Source organism: Populus trichocarpa, chromosome 4 (genome assembly GCF_000002775.5).
Source record: "Populus trichocarpa isolate Nisqually-1 chromosome 4, P.trichocarpa_v4.1, whole genome shotgun sequence".
Taxonomy (NCBI): domain Eukaryota; kingdom Viridiplantae; phylum Streptophyta; class Magnoliopsida; order Malpighiales; family Salicaceae; genus Populus; species Populus trichocarpa.
This window is the reverse complement of record NC_037288.2, coordinates 18649147-18666601: the sequence shown is the minus strand read 5'-3', so window position 1 is coordinate 18666601 and position 17455 is coordinate 18649147. Positions and strand designations below refer to the sequence as shown.

Below are 17455 nucleotides of genomic sequence, written 5' to 3'. Positions count from 1 at the left end.
GGAAGGAGCAGTCAGTTACTTCATTAGTTAAAGAAACTAATCAATAGCATACTCAGAGTCAGCGTCAGAGGTGGAAAGAAGTTCAAAAGTTGAGACTTTTCATTCTAGTCGAGAGACAAGGGGAAGGGAGAGATAGTTGATGTATGCAATGCTACAGGCAGCGGCATATTTTTGGTACATTCATACAGCAAAAGAAAATCATAATTTAGAGAGACAGGGTTTTTGTTTCAAGTCCAAAGAGAAGGAGCCGCCTTGCGAGACAGGGTAGCCTGCTCAAAAGCATAAGCAACCTCAATCAGCTTTGGTTCCATTCCCTTTAATCCTCCAAAACAGATCCCAAATGGCTTTCCCTTGCTGTCATACCCAGCTGGGACTGTAAGTGCAGGGTACCCTCCAATAGCTAGCACTGTAGAAACATCCACACCAAGTGTCAGCATGGCATCCAAGTCATTCTCTTTCATCATCTTTTCAAATCCTTCTTCTGATAGTTGTTCCATTAACTTCACTAACTTCATCTCTTCCTCTCCAAGCCCATTTGTCATCTCCGCAGCAAGGAGTAGTTCCTGACCATACTTGCTCATGCTTTCCTGCAGTGCTCAATGGCATGCCATGTCTTAAAATCAAAGACCAACAACAACAGCAAAGCCTCAATCCCAAACTGATTGGAATCAGCTATAAAATCAAAGACCCAACTTATAAAATGTGGTTATATCACCGAAAAATCTTTTATAGGATTGTTCACTTGAACGCCTAATGGTTTCAACTAAAACTCCCAGCATGATAAATTTGCAATTGGACAGATGAATTTCCAATGCATCATTTTCGGTGTGAAGCATGGAGAGATCTCCTTGCTGATAGGAGAGCATAAATCAAGGGCCAAAGGATGTTGTAAATTGGTTTAACCACGTTCTACAGTGAGCTAAGTTCTTCTGACTATTTGATTTTTTTGGTAAAGCATGATCATAGAAACTACTTACCAGATCAGGATTATTGTTGTTGAAAGCGATGATGTCTGCCAATGACCTCACAGGAGATTTTATTAGTTCTTCAAGGTACTGTTTGATTGTGAGCTTGAACTCAGCTAGCATTACAATTACTTCGCCGCTTCGATATGGATCCAAAATGACATCAATATTGTCTATTTGAAGATTATCCACTATATTTGCACCACCTTGCCTATAATATCCAAGTCAAATTTAAGCATAAGTGCAGTGTCAGATTGATGTGTGTGATTTGTCCATGTTGGTAGTACTTGTCATCATTGTTGCTTGACACTAACCTTAACACTTCCAGATGGTGGTTGAATGTTGAGATAACAGTTGAATCGTTGAAGGAGTCCAAAAATGGATTTCTCACTATGCCCACTCTCTTCCCTTTGAGCCCATCCTTCTTCAGAAACTGTTTGTAACCACCAGCAGGTATAAACTCAGCAGCTTTGGTTGTTGCTTGAGAGTCTCTTGGATCAAAACCAACAATTGCATCAAGCACATACACTGCATCTGACACTGTCCTGCATATAGGCCTTCATTTTTTTGTTGGTATAAAAATTCTTCAGTTAATACCTACTCAATAAGTAAATGAAAAGTTACATTAACAGTCAACCTGTTGATCTCACTATCTCTTTCTGAGTTTCTCTCTTCAAAAGAGGATTGCAGAAAGAAAAGGTAAAGTGTGCATGTCAGCATCCAAAATATGCATGTTATTTGACCAGCACTGCATTCTTGCATCTTGCAATTGTACCATTACAAGAAACTACAGGGAAGATGGTTCATAAATTCTTAATACCTACAGCGTTTAGCCAACAGAACCAAAATGACTGTCTTGTGACTTCATCATTACAATTTTTCAAGATTAAAAGAAATGTGACAATTGGCTGGCTTACCCAATGGTGTCCTGGCGAGGCGAAATTGGGATGACACCAGCCCGACTAGTGAGGCCAACTGTTGGCTTGAGCCCAACAACTGAGTTGTGATCAGCAGGGCAGATGATAGAACCATCAGTTTCGGTCCCTAGTGATACTGCCACCATATTTGCAGCCACTGATATTGCTGATCCACTGCTTGAACCACATGGATCTGCCGATTCGACATAAGGATTCTGCACATTTCCACAAAGTGTTGGTTTTGTCTAATGTTTATCATCACACATGGCAATGTTTGATTCACCAATTGATTGAATTAATACAAGAAACACATTTATCCAAAACAACAAAATCAGTACATGAATCAAAAGGCTGATGATTCCATTATTATGCAAATTAATAACAATATAACATTGTATTCATATCATTATTTTTTAACAGTACACAAGTCATAACTCATAACCAAACAGAGCCAGGTTGGAAAGAACTTAATAAAATCTCTACTGGTACCTTATGTTTCACCAAACCTGGAATCCAATGCAAGAGTTATAAATTATAAGCCATAAAATATCAACAAATGCTACTCAATATTGAACCTTTTTCCCACTATCAATTATAAGCATCTAAAAATTCTAAGAGGGAAAATCTCAAATTGCACAGCCATTAATGTTTCTCAAAATTAATAAAGAAAGAAAGAAACTAACCTTAGCTAGGCCACCTCTAGCACACCAACCATCAGGAATGTCAAAAGACCTACAATTATACCACTCACTAAGACTGGCCTTCCCTAGAATCACAGCACCAGCATTCCTCAACTTCTCCACCACGTGGGCATCACGAGCAACCTCTGATCCCACCAAAGCATATGACCCACAAGTTGTGTTCAGCTTATCTTTAGTCCCTATACTGTCCTTCAACAACACTGGAATCCCATGCAAGTCCCCTAAGAACCGCTTGCCCTTGTTTCTTTCCCTATCTTCATCAGCCTTTCCAGCTTGTTCTAATGCGTCTGGATTGACTTCTAGTACACTGTGAAGTAAAGGGTTCAGTTCTTGGATTCTATCTAAGTAGAAGTTGACTAGCTGTTTTGAAGTTAGTTTGTTTTGAGCAAATGCTTGTTGGATTTCTTGGATTGTGGCTTCTTGGATTGAAAATGGTGAACCCTTTATTGTGTTGACAAAAAGGAGAAGTAGAAAAATCGTTAATGGACATAGAGAGGGGAGACTCCTTGCTGGGTTTTTGAGGATCTTCATTTTGGTTCAAGAGTTGAAGGTCAAAAGTCAAACTATTGGAGGGATAGAGCATCGAATGGAGTGCTTTATCTGGTTAAATTTAAGGAGCAGCTTGGTGTTGACTGTTGGGGCTTGTGAGTATTGGGAAAGGAATAGTCGTTGATTTCATAAGGAAATAGTTTTGAGCCGTTAGATTAGCGTATTTTTTGGGGCTAAGATTCAAATGTAGTCCTTCTACTTATTGTATTTTTTTAATCAAGACATTTACTTTGAATCGGATCAAATCAATCCCTTCACTTCAAATCAGAGTTGATTTCAGCCTCTTAATCAATGTCTATATGAATGCTGCTTCATAATTATAATTCAAAGAAGGATCTTAAATTGCATTTAATTGGAACGGAGGGGTTGGTTTAAGTTAATTTAAAGTATAGGTTTGGTTTTACTAATTGTAAGAAGTATAGGGACCGTGAACATTTTTAGCATCAAGCCTTAAGTTTATTGATATATAATTTAAAGAAGGATCTTATTATTGTCTGTACGTAACTATGCAAACTTAAGTTTATTATTATTTTTATTTAAAATAATATTTTTTGATTTTTTTAATTTATTAGGTTAAATCTAGTAGTGTTTGGTCTGGACAATTAAATTATGTGTCAACTCATATAATTACTCAGATTTAGTCATGTCAAAATAAATAAAAAATAAAAACAATCTTAGTCAAGCTTCAAATCATTGTTCAACTAAAATTTAATAAATACAAGAATTTAAATTCAAGAATCAAGATTAAAAGCATTAACTAATAGGAAACTAACTACATTAAAACCCAAACATGCCCAAATTAAGAATCAATCCCTCACAAAAGCTATGATCTATGATGTATCAAATTTAAGGAATATCACTTGTAATTATTGGCTTTTTTTTCCTTTTTTTTGGAAGCATATAATCTAAAAATGAAACATTCTCAAAACTGAATTATAATCATATATATGATAATATCAATAGTTGATAAATCGATACAAATCTCAGTGCTTGTACTAAACAAGCATGAAGAACAAGACAGGAATGGGAATATAGTGCATAATTATAGAAGGAATAGAATATATCCAATGGACAAACAAAAGCCAATGAATAATATACATCATTTGCAAGTGTTGAATTTGCAGGTGACTCTGCCATAACCAGAATTTGCCCTCATGAATCTCAAAGCTGTCAGGAGGACACTCCTTTGGGAACCCATCAAGGCCCAGTTCATGCGTGTGACCACACTGATTGCATTGTAAGGGAACTCAATGCTGTTATAGGAATTGAGGAGAGCAGCTGTTCCTTCCCTCAGGAGAGTCCTGTACGGGTCACCTCTCCCTTGCAAGCCTTGCCATAATGTCATATCTGTTCCGTATCTTCTAGCCGCGAGCAACCCGAAGACAACAGCTACCTTCATGTCAGGGCTCACTGCCCTCCAGTAGCATTTGTACTCTGGCATAGTCCAGCTCCTGAAGAATTACTTGCTCTTGTTAGTGGAAACATAGATCATACAAGTCTACCCTATTTGAAGTCCCATTGGAATGGTATGAATTTCAAATAACCAAAACAATGAGTCCTTGATAATGAACTTACTGGTGTGGACATGCTGATGCTTCTAGGATGGGAACTGGTGACATAGGAGGCAGTGGAGGCAGTGGAGGCATTCGAGGAAGCCTGAAAGCAGGGGGAGGTGTTGTAGGAGTTACTGGAGGCCTTACAGGTGTTACAGGTGTTACAGGTGCAGGCACTGGGTTCACAGACCTTGGACAAAAAGACATGGAGGCTGAAGGCTCAGTTAGCAAAGAATCCACCGCGTAAAACTCCATATCAAACATCCTGAACGTTAGTCTAAGCTTTTGGGCAGGACCAGCTGCTGCACCACAGGCATTTGAACCCTGACCACTGCTTGAAACCTGAGCATAACAATTGCTCAAATCTGGGCTGCCATCAAACGTCATTACATAGTTTCCAAACCAATTTGTGGTCTCTTCCCTTGACATTGTGATTTGACCACTAGCATCAGCACAGGTCATTGTAACTTTGATTCCTGCAGAAACAACATTGTCAAATGATTACTAGGAAACACAAGGAAGTGGATAGAAGAAATTTAGCTGATGACCGCAGTGGATCTTCATCTCACCATAAATGGGATAGTCAAAAAGGGATACTTGGCCATCCTTGCATTGGTCACAAAAGACAGTGCCGGTGACTGTGGCATCAGCTTGAGTTCCACCAATGGCTGCAGCAAAAATAAGAAAAACACAGAAAAGAAGTTTGTGTGACCAATCCATGTTCCTTGATAGATACAGGAAACACAACCAAGATTTAAGGAGAAGAATATAAAGGCTTGATGTTATGAACACCGCAGCAATTGTCAAGAAAACGAAGTAAATGAGTAGAGATGTCATTAACTCCCCAACTGCCTGTATTTATAAGATGTTGAAAAAAAAACAATTTAAACGAAGAGAACAGTTGGTAGTACGGACAACCTATTTAAGACTAGCGATGATAAAGGATACCTTTGTCATATGGCATGGGGGCGGGTCCCCTGATTTATTGCTACACGCAGATTCTGATGTTCTGGGAGTTCCCATTTGGAACCTTCGTTGTCCAAATTTACAGTATCAAGCGAGAAACTACTTGATCGGTTGAGAGTTTAATCCTGGTACTCGAAAGATTAATGTTGTTGAGGCTCTGGTTGGATCATATAGAATGAAACCAGCTCAATTAAGTTCTCTTAGAAGTCCAGCAAATATGATGCCTAGAACCCATATTCAGGGGAGGATCTCCCAGGAGTCCAGGCTCTACTATACTAGCTCCACCGCTCCTATCATCATCATGACATAGAACTATGTTGTGTCGTGTGTGTGTGTGTGTATGGTGTTACATAGTATTGGACTCAACTTTGAGGAGTTGGTTTGTTAGGAAGTGAGTTTGCGTCCTCTTTATCATCTGGGGTTTGAATTCAACAAGATACTACATGATTATTTTTTATATATATATTTTTATGTCATTTTAATATGTTAATATTATAAATGAATTAAAAAAAATTATTTTAATATATTTCTAAACAAAAACACATTTTAAAAAGCATTTATTATCCCGAGCTCAAAAACATTAATTTGATTCTTTAAAAATAAGACAATTCAAAAAATTATCTGAAAAACAAAAACTACCACCATGCTAAAACCAGCAGTGGTAAATTTAGCAGGGATGAGAAGAAAGAGTTCTGTACTTAAATGCATTCAATATCCTCCTCTAACTGAGTGGCATTATAGCCGTCCTTACCTAACTCATTCATGGCAGAATTACTTACATTGTAGACACTTGACACGTGGTAAGCTACACGGACGTTATCTTCTGAAACTCTTGGCGGTGGAGGAAGATGTTAGCTAGCCGTTAAAGCAGACAGAAGCATTGATTGAGTTGTGCATTATACCCTCGTGCCAATGTAGAGGAAAGCCATTTCCCCTTTTCTTTTCAACTACAACGCAGTTACATTGCATTGGATGCCGCCGTATTGATGCCGAAATTTTCTATCTTGTTCAACAGGCCTTTACCTTTGTCATATGTGCCTGAGAGGACTCGTGCGTGCCAACTTTCATCTTGCAAACTAGCTTTGCCCTTTATTGTAAAGGCCCTGCCCGCATACAATCCCGTGTCCCTGTCTCCACAAACATGGAATACGATTCATTATTTTATGGAGCTGTGGACGTCCCACGCGATCTATTTTGACCGCAAGGTGGAGAAACCTCAGAAGCAAGCATCGACAGTCTCATATGCGGCCTTTCTTTGAGGAATAAAATTGGCAGTGGTGGGTGGGTTCAACAATTCTAAACACCCCACAACTTGGAATTTTCATCTTTAGTCTTTGTTGGATCTCTCTGCACTTGCTAATTTAGAGATAAGATCATATGATTCTAAATGACCCGTTTTCTGTCTAGAACAAGCTCCAATGTGTGTTTGACATATGATCAAGAAGTGTCCTAGCTGATATGGACGCCAGCACTCCTTTTCTGCGTGCCCACGCTCTGTAGTTGAACTCGTCCAAATACTATACACGTCCAGTTTTAGCTGGAGAAGCTGGAGAATCCAAGGTCTCTTAGACGTACCTCTACCAGAGGCAAAAGAACAATCAAACTTGAGCTTATTTTCGGCATGTCAAAGCCATTCGTGCATCTCGCTTTTAACCAGTTAAGAAGCCCTAAAACCTCTAATAACAGAATTCACAGCTGCAGTTCTGTCATAGTATAATCAAGACAGATCTATCTAGAAAAAATGCGTTATAATATCATCGGTCTTACATGGGACTAGTGAAAAATGAATGCCTTGTTCATTTAAGGTACTAGAAATACAGAAGATGAGAAAAATCATCAGTGCCATTGCACCCGCAGACAGATTTCCGGTAATCAAAATCAGCACTAAGAATGAATAGAAAGGGGAAAAAAAAGAACGAATAAGTAGTAATGTAATAACACATAATCCTGAAGTTCAATCCCAGCTATAAAACAAGCTAAAGAGGCAAACCAGAGTCAATTACTTGTATGCCTACCAAAATTGTCTCAACATTGTGTTCAACAGTAATATGAGCCACGGCATAACTCGCACGGATACAATTGGACAAAACAGAAGACCTTGGACTACCAATAAATAAAATGTTCCTACTCTTTTCTTTTTCTCAATCCTCAGCTTTTTAATTTGCAAAAAGTATCTTCAATTTCCTTCAGCAGCTGCATCTTCAATGGCAGGCCCATCCTCAGCAATGCTTCCATTCTCAGTTGTCCCAGAACTGCATCAAACAAACATTAATTTCACAAAATTAAGCAGTTCATTACAGGGCAATTCCTACATAATCAATGACATGATAAGAAAATACCTAAAGCTCTAAACTTTCACATTTGATTTGAAATAGCTCTCATTCAATACAATTTGTGTCAGACAACAGCTATGATCAAACAAACACTGGAAACAGAAACCATATAATAGGCGAAGTACTTTTCCAGTAGATTTTGTTGTCTGATATGCTAACACCAGTTAATACGTAGAAACAATTTTAGGAAGCAAGAAATCCATCCAACATACCTGGCATGACTAGAATATCCTGAGTGAGTCGTGATAAAGCATATATATCAACCACGTTATCACGAAATCAAAAGTAATGAGCCTTTGTAACTTCAAATTACATGAGTTTGTACAGGCCTGGCAATTAATCCCAATCCACAAAGCTAAGGCCAATTCAGATGCATGCGTAATCCAAGTTCTTAGGAATAAAAGATTCCCTTGATTTATACATGATTTCCCATATCAGAAAACAAGAATTGTAATTCTCACAACAATCTCAATGACTTCTCTCAAGTTACAAAGAGAATCAGTTTTAAGATAAAAGCAATCACATAAAGTTCAGTAGCTTTGTTCCAACTTAGCAAGGCAGGACAGGAGAGCAGCACGAGGCATTATCTAATCAGATTCACATAACGTATTAAAATATTGGAAGAGCACAACAGCTCTCGAAAACCAATACGACAATAGAACAAGAACGAGCTATCTTATCAGGTTAAGATAACTACCGACAGAGTTAGTAAATAATCCTCAGGCAGTATTCCCTAAGAACGCACAATTCAAGAGATACAATTACCTCCCTCGTAATCAAGATAATCCCTCACAATTAAGATGATCAACTCCAATTCTACCCCAGTAGACAAATAATACACCGCGCACGAAAGAAAATCAAATATACCATCTAAACTAGACTGACATCTCCTAAGCAAAAGAGATCTGAATACAAATCACTAATCAGCCAACAAATCAATCAAAGAGCTTGTAAAACAAACCTCTGTGGACGCGAACCAGAATCGGTAACATCAGGCTTCCTCCAACTTCTCTCGTTACCGGAACCTCCACCAATAATCCCAAATCCCTTTCTTCCAAAGGAATCCCCTCTCTCCACATCCTTATTTCTCTCACTGCTAATTTTCACAGCCTCCAACTTCTCATCAATCTCCTTATAATCCATCCCTTTCTCCTTCAACACCTCCTCTCTTGGCCTGGCATCTCCAAACGGACTTGGCCCTTTAGGTTTCCCCGCCACCTCATTCCCATTACTCAGTGGAAAAGTTTTTGGCTGCAAATTCAGTTTCGGCCTCTCACCACCACTACCATTGTTAAGACTCTCATCTTTCTTCCTCCCCCAATTATCCGAATCGGCAGCAGCACCAATACCACCACTAAACCCATGTCTTTCTCTCGATAAAGAATCAAAACTCCCTCTCCTCTCAAATCCACCATTATTCACTCCACCAAATCTCCTTGGCCCATCATTCGCTGTCTTATTAGAAACCCAGTTCTCTGATTCATCAGCCTTAGACTGAGAATCGAAAAAAGAAGATCCCCTCTCCCTCTCCCTATCCCTCCTCTCATACCCACTCCCCACCGGGGATTTCTTCGTTTTCGACCAATCATCAATCTCATCTGCTCGCGACGGAGCAAATTCCCTGCTCGACTCCCTATTAGAAACCCTAGAATTCCCATTACCACCACCACCCCACCTCGAATTAGACTCTTCCCCTCCGTTACGATAATTTAAACCATACGATTTAAACCCGCCGCCGATGCGGGCCCGGTCGAGCTCTTCAGCGGAGCGTTCGCGGGGTCTAGTTGGGAGATTGAGGAGATCAGGCTCATGACTTTGCTTAGCCGATGGATAATTAGAAAGTTCAGCTAAAGTGAGGGTTTTGTTTTTTTTCTTTTTGGGTTGTTTAGTGGCGGCGGCTAAAGAAGGGAATTCAGCTGTGCCACCGAGTGGTTCAGTGGGTGCTCGTTGGGAATTCTGTTGTTCTTGTTGGAGTTCAGCTTCGTGTTCTTCGGCGTCTAAGGCCCACGCGCCGGGTTTGCCCCAAGGAGAAGAAGCTTTTTCCGCCATGATGGTGTTGCTGCTGTTTTTCGCTCAGATACTTGTGGTCTCTCTGAAGAGGTTTTGGTTTTGAGGATTTAAGATTGCGTGCGTTGGCAGCGGAGAGGGGAATATAATGGGATGAAGGGGGTGGATTTGATCGGACAGTGGAGAATGGGTGTTCGAGACTCTTTGGATTTGATGGTGGGGATTAGTTCATAGTTTTAGAAATATTACGTGTATTTTTCAATAAAATCTAAACTTTTAAAAATAGTTGTTTTTTTATAAGTACATTAATTTTTATATTTTTTAAAGATATTTATTTTTTATAATTTCATTTATTTAAATTTGTGCATGGCAGTGTTATTAAACCCGACCCGGGACCCGATCGACCCGGTGGCTGGACCGGTCTGGGTTTATTAAAAGACCGGCTGGGGCAACAGCCCGGTCAAACCCGGGCGACCTGGCGGGTCGACCCATGACCCGGGCGAACCCAGACGAGACCCGGTTTTTTTTTCTCAAATGTAGGATTTGAAACTCATTAGTATATAACTATATATACTCTATGTTCCCAAGAAAAAAGTCATGTTTTTTCAATGTGGGATAAAAAACTTTTTTGTTTAAATATTTCAACTTAAAATGATAACATAGTATCTTTTCAATGTGGGATTTGAAGCTCTTTAGTATATATACTCTATGTTTCCAAGAAAAACAATCATGTTTTTTTAATGTGGGATAAAAAACCTTTTGGTTTAAATATTTCAACTTAAAAAGATAACATAGTATCTTTTCAATGTAGATTTAAAGCCTTTTCATATATATACTCTATATTTCCATGAAAAAAATTATGTTTTTTCAATGTGGGATTTGAACCCATTAGTATATATACTCTATGTTCCCTTGAAAAAAATCATGTTTTTTTTTTTAATTTGGGATAAAAAAACCTTTTGGTTTAAATACTTCAACTTAAAAAGATAACAAATATCTTTTCAATGTGGGATTTGAAACCCTTTCGTATATATACTCTATGTTCCCATGAAAAAAGTTATGTTTTTTCAATGTGGGATTTAAAACCCATTATTATATACACTCTATGTTCCCTTAAAAAAAATCATGTTTTTTCAATGTGGGATAAAAAAACATTTTGGTTTAAATACTTCAACTTAAAAGGATAACCTAGTATCTTCTCAATGTGAGATTTGAAGCCTTTTCGTATATATACTCTATGTTCCCATGAAAGAAGTTATGTTTTTTCAATGTGGGATTTAAAACATATTAGTAAATATACTCTATGTTCTCAAGAAAATAAGTTAAGTTTTTTCGATGTGGGATAACAAACTTTTTAAAATATTCTTTTAAACTTCATTGTTTATAATATATATAACCTATATTTATATGGATTTTTTCATATGAAATATTAAAACTTTAATTTTTTTTTAATTTTTCCGGGTTGACCCGAGTTGACCCGGGTTGACCAATGAAACCCAGGACCCGGCCCCTTGACCGGGTCAATCCCCGGGCCGGGTTTAATAACTATAGTACATGGTACATAATTACTTAACCAAACCAAGGAAGTATTTTTACCGCGTAAAATAGTAGTAAATTAATACATTTTTAATATATATATATATATATATATATATATATATATATATATATATAGGTCAGATTAATTTTATGAGTATAGATATTTAAATTTAAAAAATCATGTAAATCTATAGATAGAAAAAAATATAAAATATTTTACATGTATCTTTGAAAAATATTAAAATAATGTTAATCTGGGACATAGTGCTTAATCTTTCTTAGCTTTTTTTTATTTCTTTTTGCTCCAACGCTTCTTTAAGATCTTTGATCAATGGCTACAAAAATAGTTTTAAGACCCGACCGGATGGCCGGCTCGGTCTAAGATCCGGGTTCCAGGTTTTGACTGGGTTACCGGGTCGGTCGGGTCAGTTCTTTTAAAAAAAAATCAAAATGACATCGTTTTAGTAAAAAAAACAAAAAAAAAATCAACGGGTTTGCAACCGAGTCTTGCCGGATTGCTGGGTCACATAGGGTTTTTTCTTTTCCTGTTTTTTCTTCAACTTGACCCGATTCCAGCCTCAAATTAATCGGATTTCAAGTCGACCTGCCGGGCAGAGTTTAAAATTATGACTACGAAGATATCTTTGTCGATCCTTTGATGACTACGACGAGATCCGGACCGTCCTCTTTATCCAAGAAGAAATGTTCTCCAACATTGGAGTTCACAAATATTTTGGAAATTTCAATTTCTAAAAACGTGAGTTTAAGTAAAGCTAATTTTTGGAGAGAAAATAATTTACTACGTGTTTGGTATCTGTTATTAAGATGTAAGATATTTTTTAAGGTACGCTTCGAAGGATGTAATAGAGGATTACACTGCAATTGAGGACAGAAATACCAGGGAAGAGATTATGGAACTCTATTATAGCTTGATCTGTCGATTTTTCCTTCAGAAGGTAAGTCGAGCTCTGTGGAGAAATGGCAATATTCAAAATTTCACTGCCTATAAATCAATCATAAATACACACACTTACAAAGAAAATCAACAAGGAATTCACATGAAGAAAATACACGCACCAAAATGTACAAGTGCCATCCATGATGGGCAAGGTAAGATCATGGACCTGGCCCAACATCTTTCCTTGCACTGGTTTTGATTCCACGCCGTCATGCATGTTCAAAGTTTCAGAAAAGTTTGGGCATTTCAGGTGAGAATGACTCTTTCCATTGAGGGCCACCTCACGCCTTGTCAATAAATGATATCCATAGAAGCAGCCCAGTATTGATACGAAAGAATTCGCCGGGTGAAAGAAGAGCTCCTCACTGTGCAAATACATCTCACCCTTGGTTGCTTGGTTGCTTTCTTGCTTCAATGGTGGGAGACCATCTTTTCAAATCCCAGTCAAAAGTAAAAAAAAAAAAAGCTCATTGCTCATCTGAACTCTGTACAGTGATTAAATGTTCTTCAATACCTTTAAGGGAATCCCCACTAACATACCATGTTACAGTTCCTGCAAGGAATATTGAACCGAGTCATAAACTCAAGTTAATGGCAAATTCTCACATTAATGAAGGTAGCGAGGAAACTGCTACTAACGATGGCAGTTAGTTGCCAGCAATCAATACCACAAGGAAACTGAAGAGACAGCTAACTTGAAAAGCAGAGAAGTAATTGAGTTGATGGGAAAGTAAACGGGGTTTTGCAGATATGGTATGAGCAGTAAGGTGAGTGGCTATGCGCCAAACACAAAAGGGTAAAATAGATTTTGTTGGTGATATGGTGAGCAAAGCACCAAACTGCTTTGGGATTCAGTCAGGCTCACATGCTTTTGATGTTAACGATTTCTTCAGAAACTCCTTAATCTCTAAGGTCCTGATATTATGTGCAAGGATATTCCCTCTCCCACCAGGGAAATTATTTTCATTGAAGGTCAGTTGCTTATCTAACTGGAAGAGGAACAACAAAAATTACACAACAGTCATACAGTTTCAATCAGATGCTTCTAAATCATAGCTAGACGGTCCAAGCATTTCAATATGGTTCGTTAGTAAATGTTGAAGTATATCTGTTTCTTTTGCCTCATCCTTAAATGTGTATGGGTCGAAACAGAATTTTGGTATCATCAGCCCAAAACTGACAACCCTCAAGCAAGGAGTAAAAAAGGAGGAGAAATGGGATATGGAATGTATTTACCTAGTGGCGGAGCTGGTTCCTGTTCTCTTGTTGCATGAAGTATGATTGTTCCTGAAAGAACAGTGATAAATCCACAAAGCTCAGAGGCTATGCTGCTCACATCTTGGCCCGACCAATCCTGCAGAAATTACATGGTGACAAACATTTTGAGCTTGCAGGTTCTTGGTAATTGTAAACAACAGTACTATATATACAGACAGAAACGAATCCCAGAGGATGAATCAGTCATTCACCTTGAACATTATGGCACTGGCAATGATGGTGAGAGTTGTAAACATTACATAATACACCGGAGAAACAATTGCTGCATTGAATGTATCCAATGCCTGGAACATAAAACACTATTGACATGAGAATGATAACTATTAAATAGAATCTCATCTGACAGGAAAAACTTAAACTGATGATGAAGATGAAACTGCTTCAATAAACTTGAGGATATCAGCTTGATCATTTTCACTTGGTGTACAACAAATATCCAGAGATAGTCTTTGCTTGAGACATGATGCGAATAAAGAAACAAAGTGGCATGATTGAACATGGAGGTTTTCTAACCCAATCTGATAGCCTAACAAATAACTGTCCTAACTACTATCACCCACCTGCAATATCCAAATAAACACTTTCTTCCAACTATATCACACTCAGGACCATGTAGCATAGCTGGCCCTTTGCCCATAGCTCTCGTCCGCACATTTGACAGGAACAAGATGTTCACTACGCCATCAGCTTAACTTCACAGAAAGCAGTACCACCTCCTAACATAAAGTACCCTACCTATTCATCCTTATCCAACTAAATGAGAAACATTCCCCAGTTAAAATGAAATTTAAATTCTTTAAAGACAGCATCCCAGACATAAAATCATGTGTATGGCAGGTAATAGAGATATCTCTATTTTCTAACTCATATTCCATGGCCTCCTTTGAACTCAAAACCACACCTAGAAACCTGCTCCAGGTTCTTTTTCTATTATTACTTGCATAATTTGTTTCCTTTTTTCCCCTGCACTAATGAATCTATGGGTTTCTGCTTCTCACACAAGCCTATACCATAACTAACATTCGAGAAATACAATTGATGACATTAAACTTACCCTGTTCAGGTAATTTAACTGTGTGATGACACAGATCACTGCAACTGAAAGAAAAAACCAAGTCTGAGGATAAGCTATCTGATTTATCCCTTCCAATGTCAACTTTATTGCAATTCCAATGGCTTTTATGCTTACAACCTGAATAACACCAGAAAAAAAAAAAAAACATAAGCCAGAGTTAATGTTAGGAATCGTGATGCAAGGTAACTAACAAAATGAAAATGAAATGACATTACAAATTTGAATAAGAATGTCTGTACATCTAACTCAAAGAAATCGTAATTACCGTTATTGAACCCATCAAAGAACATATTCCCAAGTAGACCAATATGTTTGTCTGCCCACAGCGCGGTTCAAAGTACAAAATCAGAGCTAACACTACTGAAAGTGTAGCTACTACATATATTAGAAATGCTGTGATGTGAGAGGGGAAAACAAAACCAATAACTCAATAAGTAATTACTCAAGACAATAAATTTGTTCAACAAAAGAGAAGATCAAAAAATAAAAAAGAGTACCAACCTGTTTGGGTTGCCAAAGTCCAGATTTCTTGTACAGAACTAGGTGTATGCTCTTGAGGCGCATGGATTACAATCACTACCGATCCTACAACGCAAGATACACATCCTACAACACCCATTTTCTGCAGCCGCTCTTTCAACATAAAATGTGCCAAAACCGCGCTGCTCAAATTTCCTCACACATGTTAATTATAAATCAAAACGCGAACTATTTAATCACAACATTAAAAAGAGAGAGAGAGAGAGAGAGAGAGAGAGAGAGAGAGATTCAACACATCTGCAATCTCTACCTTATAATTATACTCAGTGCACCAAGCGGGGTAACTAGAACTGCTGGAGCATAAACGTAAGCCACAAAATTCGCAATCTCCCCAACAATCACTGTTTGTGCATCATAAAAAACCAAAATTTAACACGACATTTCGCAACCAAAACAATCACATAATTCAGACAGAAACAGCATCATCCAATCCATGTATTACTTACTTGTCACCATTCCTGCCCACCATAGCGGCTCTAGCAAGTAAGTATAACCTCCAACCCCTACATTGTCGACTCAAAAAACATCACGTATTCTAATAAACAAAAACCCAGAATTATTTTGTTTTTAATTTTTTAATAGAATTGGATCCAAATTCAAATTTGAACTTAAAAATGTTAACTTTATCACACAACCATATTAAAAAGTTCTCGTCTTTTACTCTCAAACTTGCTAATTACCTAATTAAACAACCAATAACATTGAAATCCAGGTGATTTAAGGTAATTAAATTTAAAACAATGAAACGAGATCGAAAATAAATAGATGAACTGACCTGCGCGAGTACCATTAGCACCAGCTCGTTTGAGTCCTTTCTTCTTTAAAATGAAGCTCGCCCCTATAAATGCACTCGATGCCACAGCTAGAATTAGCCCTCTTGAATTCTCCGATACTCCCATCTCTCTCCCAATTGAATTTATATATAAAAAAATCAGTCAAATAATTGCTAATCAAAATCAAATCAATTCTTTTTCTACAAAACTGAGGTTGTTAGATTTACAGCGCAGGAAATGAATGGAGGAATTTATTCATTTCGCGCCAAAACGAGAGAATGAACAGAAACGACAGCGCTTTGAGCTGTTTCTTTCTTCTCTCTGCGAGGCTCTGTCTCCGCTCTGGTCCTGACAAGTCTTTCTCTGATTGGGTTCTTTCTTTCCTTCTTTGGCGTTTTATTTGAAATTTCCGATTCGAAGGAGTAAGGATTACGTGTTTCACGTCAGAATATTTAAGTCGGCACGACGTTGTTAGAGAAGCCGGAGGGTTTGACTTCATGTGAACATGACCTGGAGGGTTTGAGCACGTTTCATATTTTAATTGGGTTATTGAAGGATTAAAAACCTTTCATCTCCATCCATTTATTTTTAATTTTTGGATTGGTGGGTTTTGGTGGTAGAATGACGAGAGTACCCCAGCTTTGGTGTGCCACAAAGCAGGCAATGAGGTTGGGGGCCGAGACCCCGTTTACGAGAGCGGGTACATAATATTTTTTTAAATTGTTTTAATACTTTTAATTGTTTTAATGACCAGCCATAAAAAATATATATATGTATTTAAATAGATTTTCAATTAAAAAATATCCTCGGATAGAAATTTGATAAATTTGGGATACCATTGGGAGAAGAAATAAATATTCAGGTTCTTTTTATGCACATGAGTTTGCATGACAAGCTGGACGACAGCAAAATGTGTTTAGAGGCTGTAGTGATGGCCTTGGGGTAATAATCATGAGCTCCGTCGAATGTTCCAGAGGCTGTAGTGATGGCCTTGGGGTAATAATCATGAGCTCCGTCGAATGTTCCCTTTCAACACCAATTTGTAGTAAGTTGCATCATTTTATAAATGGGGTATCTCTGGGATCCGTAGATGTGTGGTTTTGGTGTAACTTTTTTATTTGTGTTTTAAAAATATTTAAAAAAATTAAAAGAAATTTTTTTTTTAAATTGATATTTTTTTATATTTTTAGATCATTTTGATGTAGTGATTTCAAAAATAATTTTAAAAAAATAAAAAATATATTATTTTTAAATAAAAAATAACAATAAATATGACATTAACATGCTTAAACATCATAATA

At 37.6% G+C, this 17455-nt stretch overlaps 4 protein-coding genes across 8 annotated transcripts; all 4 read right to left on the bottom strand.

The window, feature by feature from the left end:
* Positions 1–77: 77 nt before the first annotated feature.
* On the bottom strand, positions 78–3195 carry LOC7477870 (probable amidase At4g34880). Of its 2 annotated transcripts, none has more exons than XM_006384496.3 (5): positions 2566–3195; positions 1883–2097; positions 1280–1510; positions 978–1176; positions 78–587 (listed from the first exon to the last, which is right to left on the bottom strand). In XM_006384496.3, the coding sequence occupies exons 1-5, from the start codon at positions 3112–3114 to the stop codon at positions 228–230; spliced, it is 1554 nt and encodes a 517-aa protein (XP_006384558.3). In that variant the 5' UTR covers positions 3115–3195; the 3' UTR covers positions 78–227. The 2 variants fall into 2 exon arrangements, with proteins under 2 accessions (XP_006384558.3, XP_002305492.3); XM_002305456.4 differs by having other exon boundaries at positions 1280–1522; positions 2566–3193.
* An 856-nt stretch (positions 3196–4051) lies between these two features.
* LOC7477869 (uncharacterized) lies at positions 4052–5723 on the bottom strand. Its single transcript, XM_002305455.4, has 4 exons — positions 5634–5723; positions 5255–5537; positions 4708–5161; positions 4052–4583 (listed from the first exon to the last, which is right to left on the bottom strand). Exons 1-4 carry the CDS (start codon positions 5706–5708, stop codon positions 4232–4234), a joined length of 1164 nt encoding a protein of 387 aa, XP_002305491.3. The 5' UTR covers positions 5709–5723; the 3' UTR covers positions 4052–4231.
* A 1825-nt stretch (positions 5724–7548) lies between these two features.
* Positions 7549–10139, bottom strand: LOC7477868 (eukaryotic translation initiation factor 4B3). The gene is made up of 2 exons (XM_002305454.4): positions 8946–10139; positions 7549–7903 (listed from the first exon to the last, which is right to left on the bottom strand). Exons 1-2 carry the CDS (start codon positions 10031–10033, stop codon positions 7828–7830), a joined length of 1164 nt encoding a protein of 387 aa, XP_002305490.3. The 5' UTR covers positions 10034–10139; the 3' UTR covers positions 7549–7827.
* A 2168-nt stretch (positions 10140–12307) lies between these two features.
* On the bottom strand, positions 12308–16642 carry LOC7477867 (probable magnesium transporter NIPA6). Of its 4 annotated transcripts, XR_002981204.2 has the most exons (10): positions 16157–16628; positions 15828–15884; positions 15632–15722; positions 15343–15503; positions 15107–15234; positions 14821–14958; positions 13958–14050; positions 13725–13842; positions 12608–13041; positions 12308–12498 (listed from the first exon to the last, which is right to left on the bottom strand). XR_002981204.2 is itself a non-coding variant. In XM_024598696.2 (9 exons), the coding sequence occupies exons 1-9, from the start codon at positions 16278–16280 to the stop codon at positions 12956–12958; spliced, it is 951 nt and encodes a 316-aa protein (XP_024454464.1). In that variant the 5' UTR covers positions 16281–16642; the 3' UTR covers positions 12426–12955. The 4 variants fall into 4 exon arrangements, 3 of the variants coding, with proteins under 3 accessions (XP_024454464.1, XP_024454463.1, XP_024454465.1); XM_024598696.2 differs by having other exon boundaries at positions 12426–13041; positions 15828–15839; positions 16157–16642; XM_024598695.2 differs by having other exon boundaries at positions 12426–13041.
* Between the last annotated feature and the right edge of the window lie 813 nt (positions 16643–17455).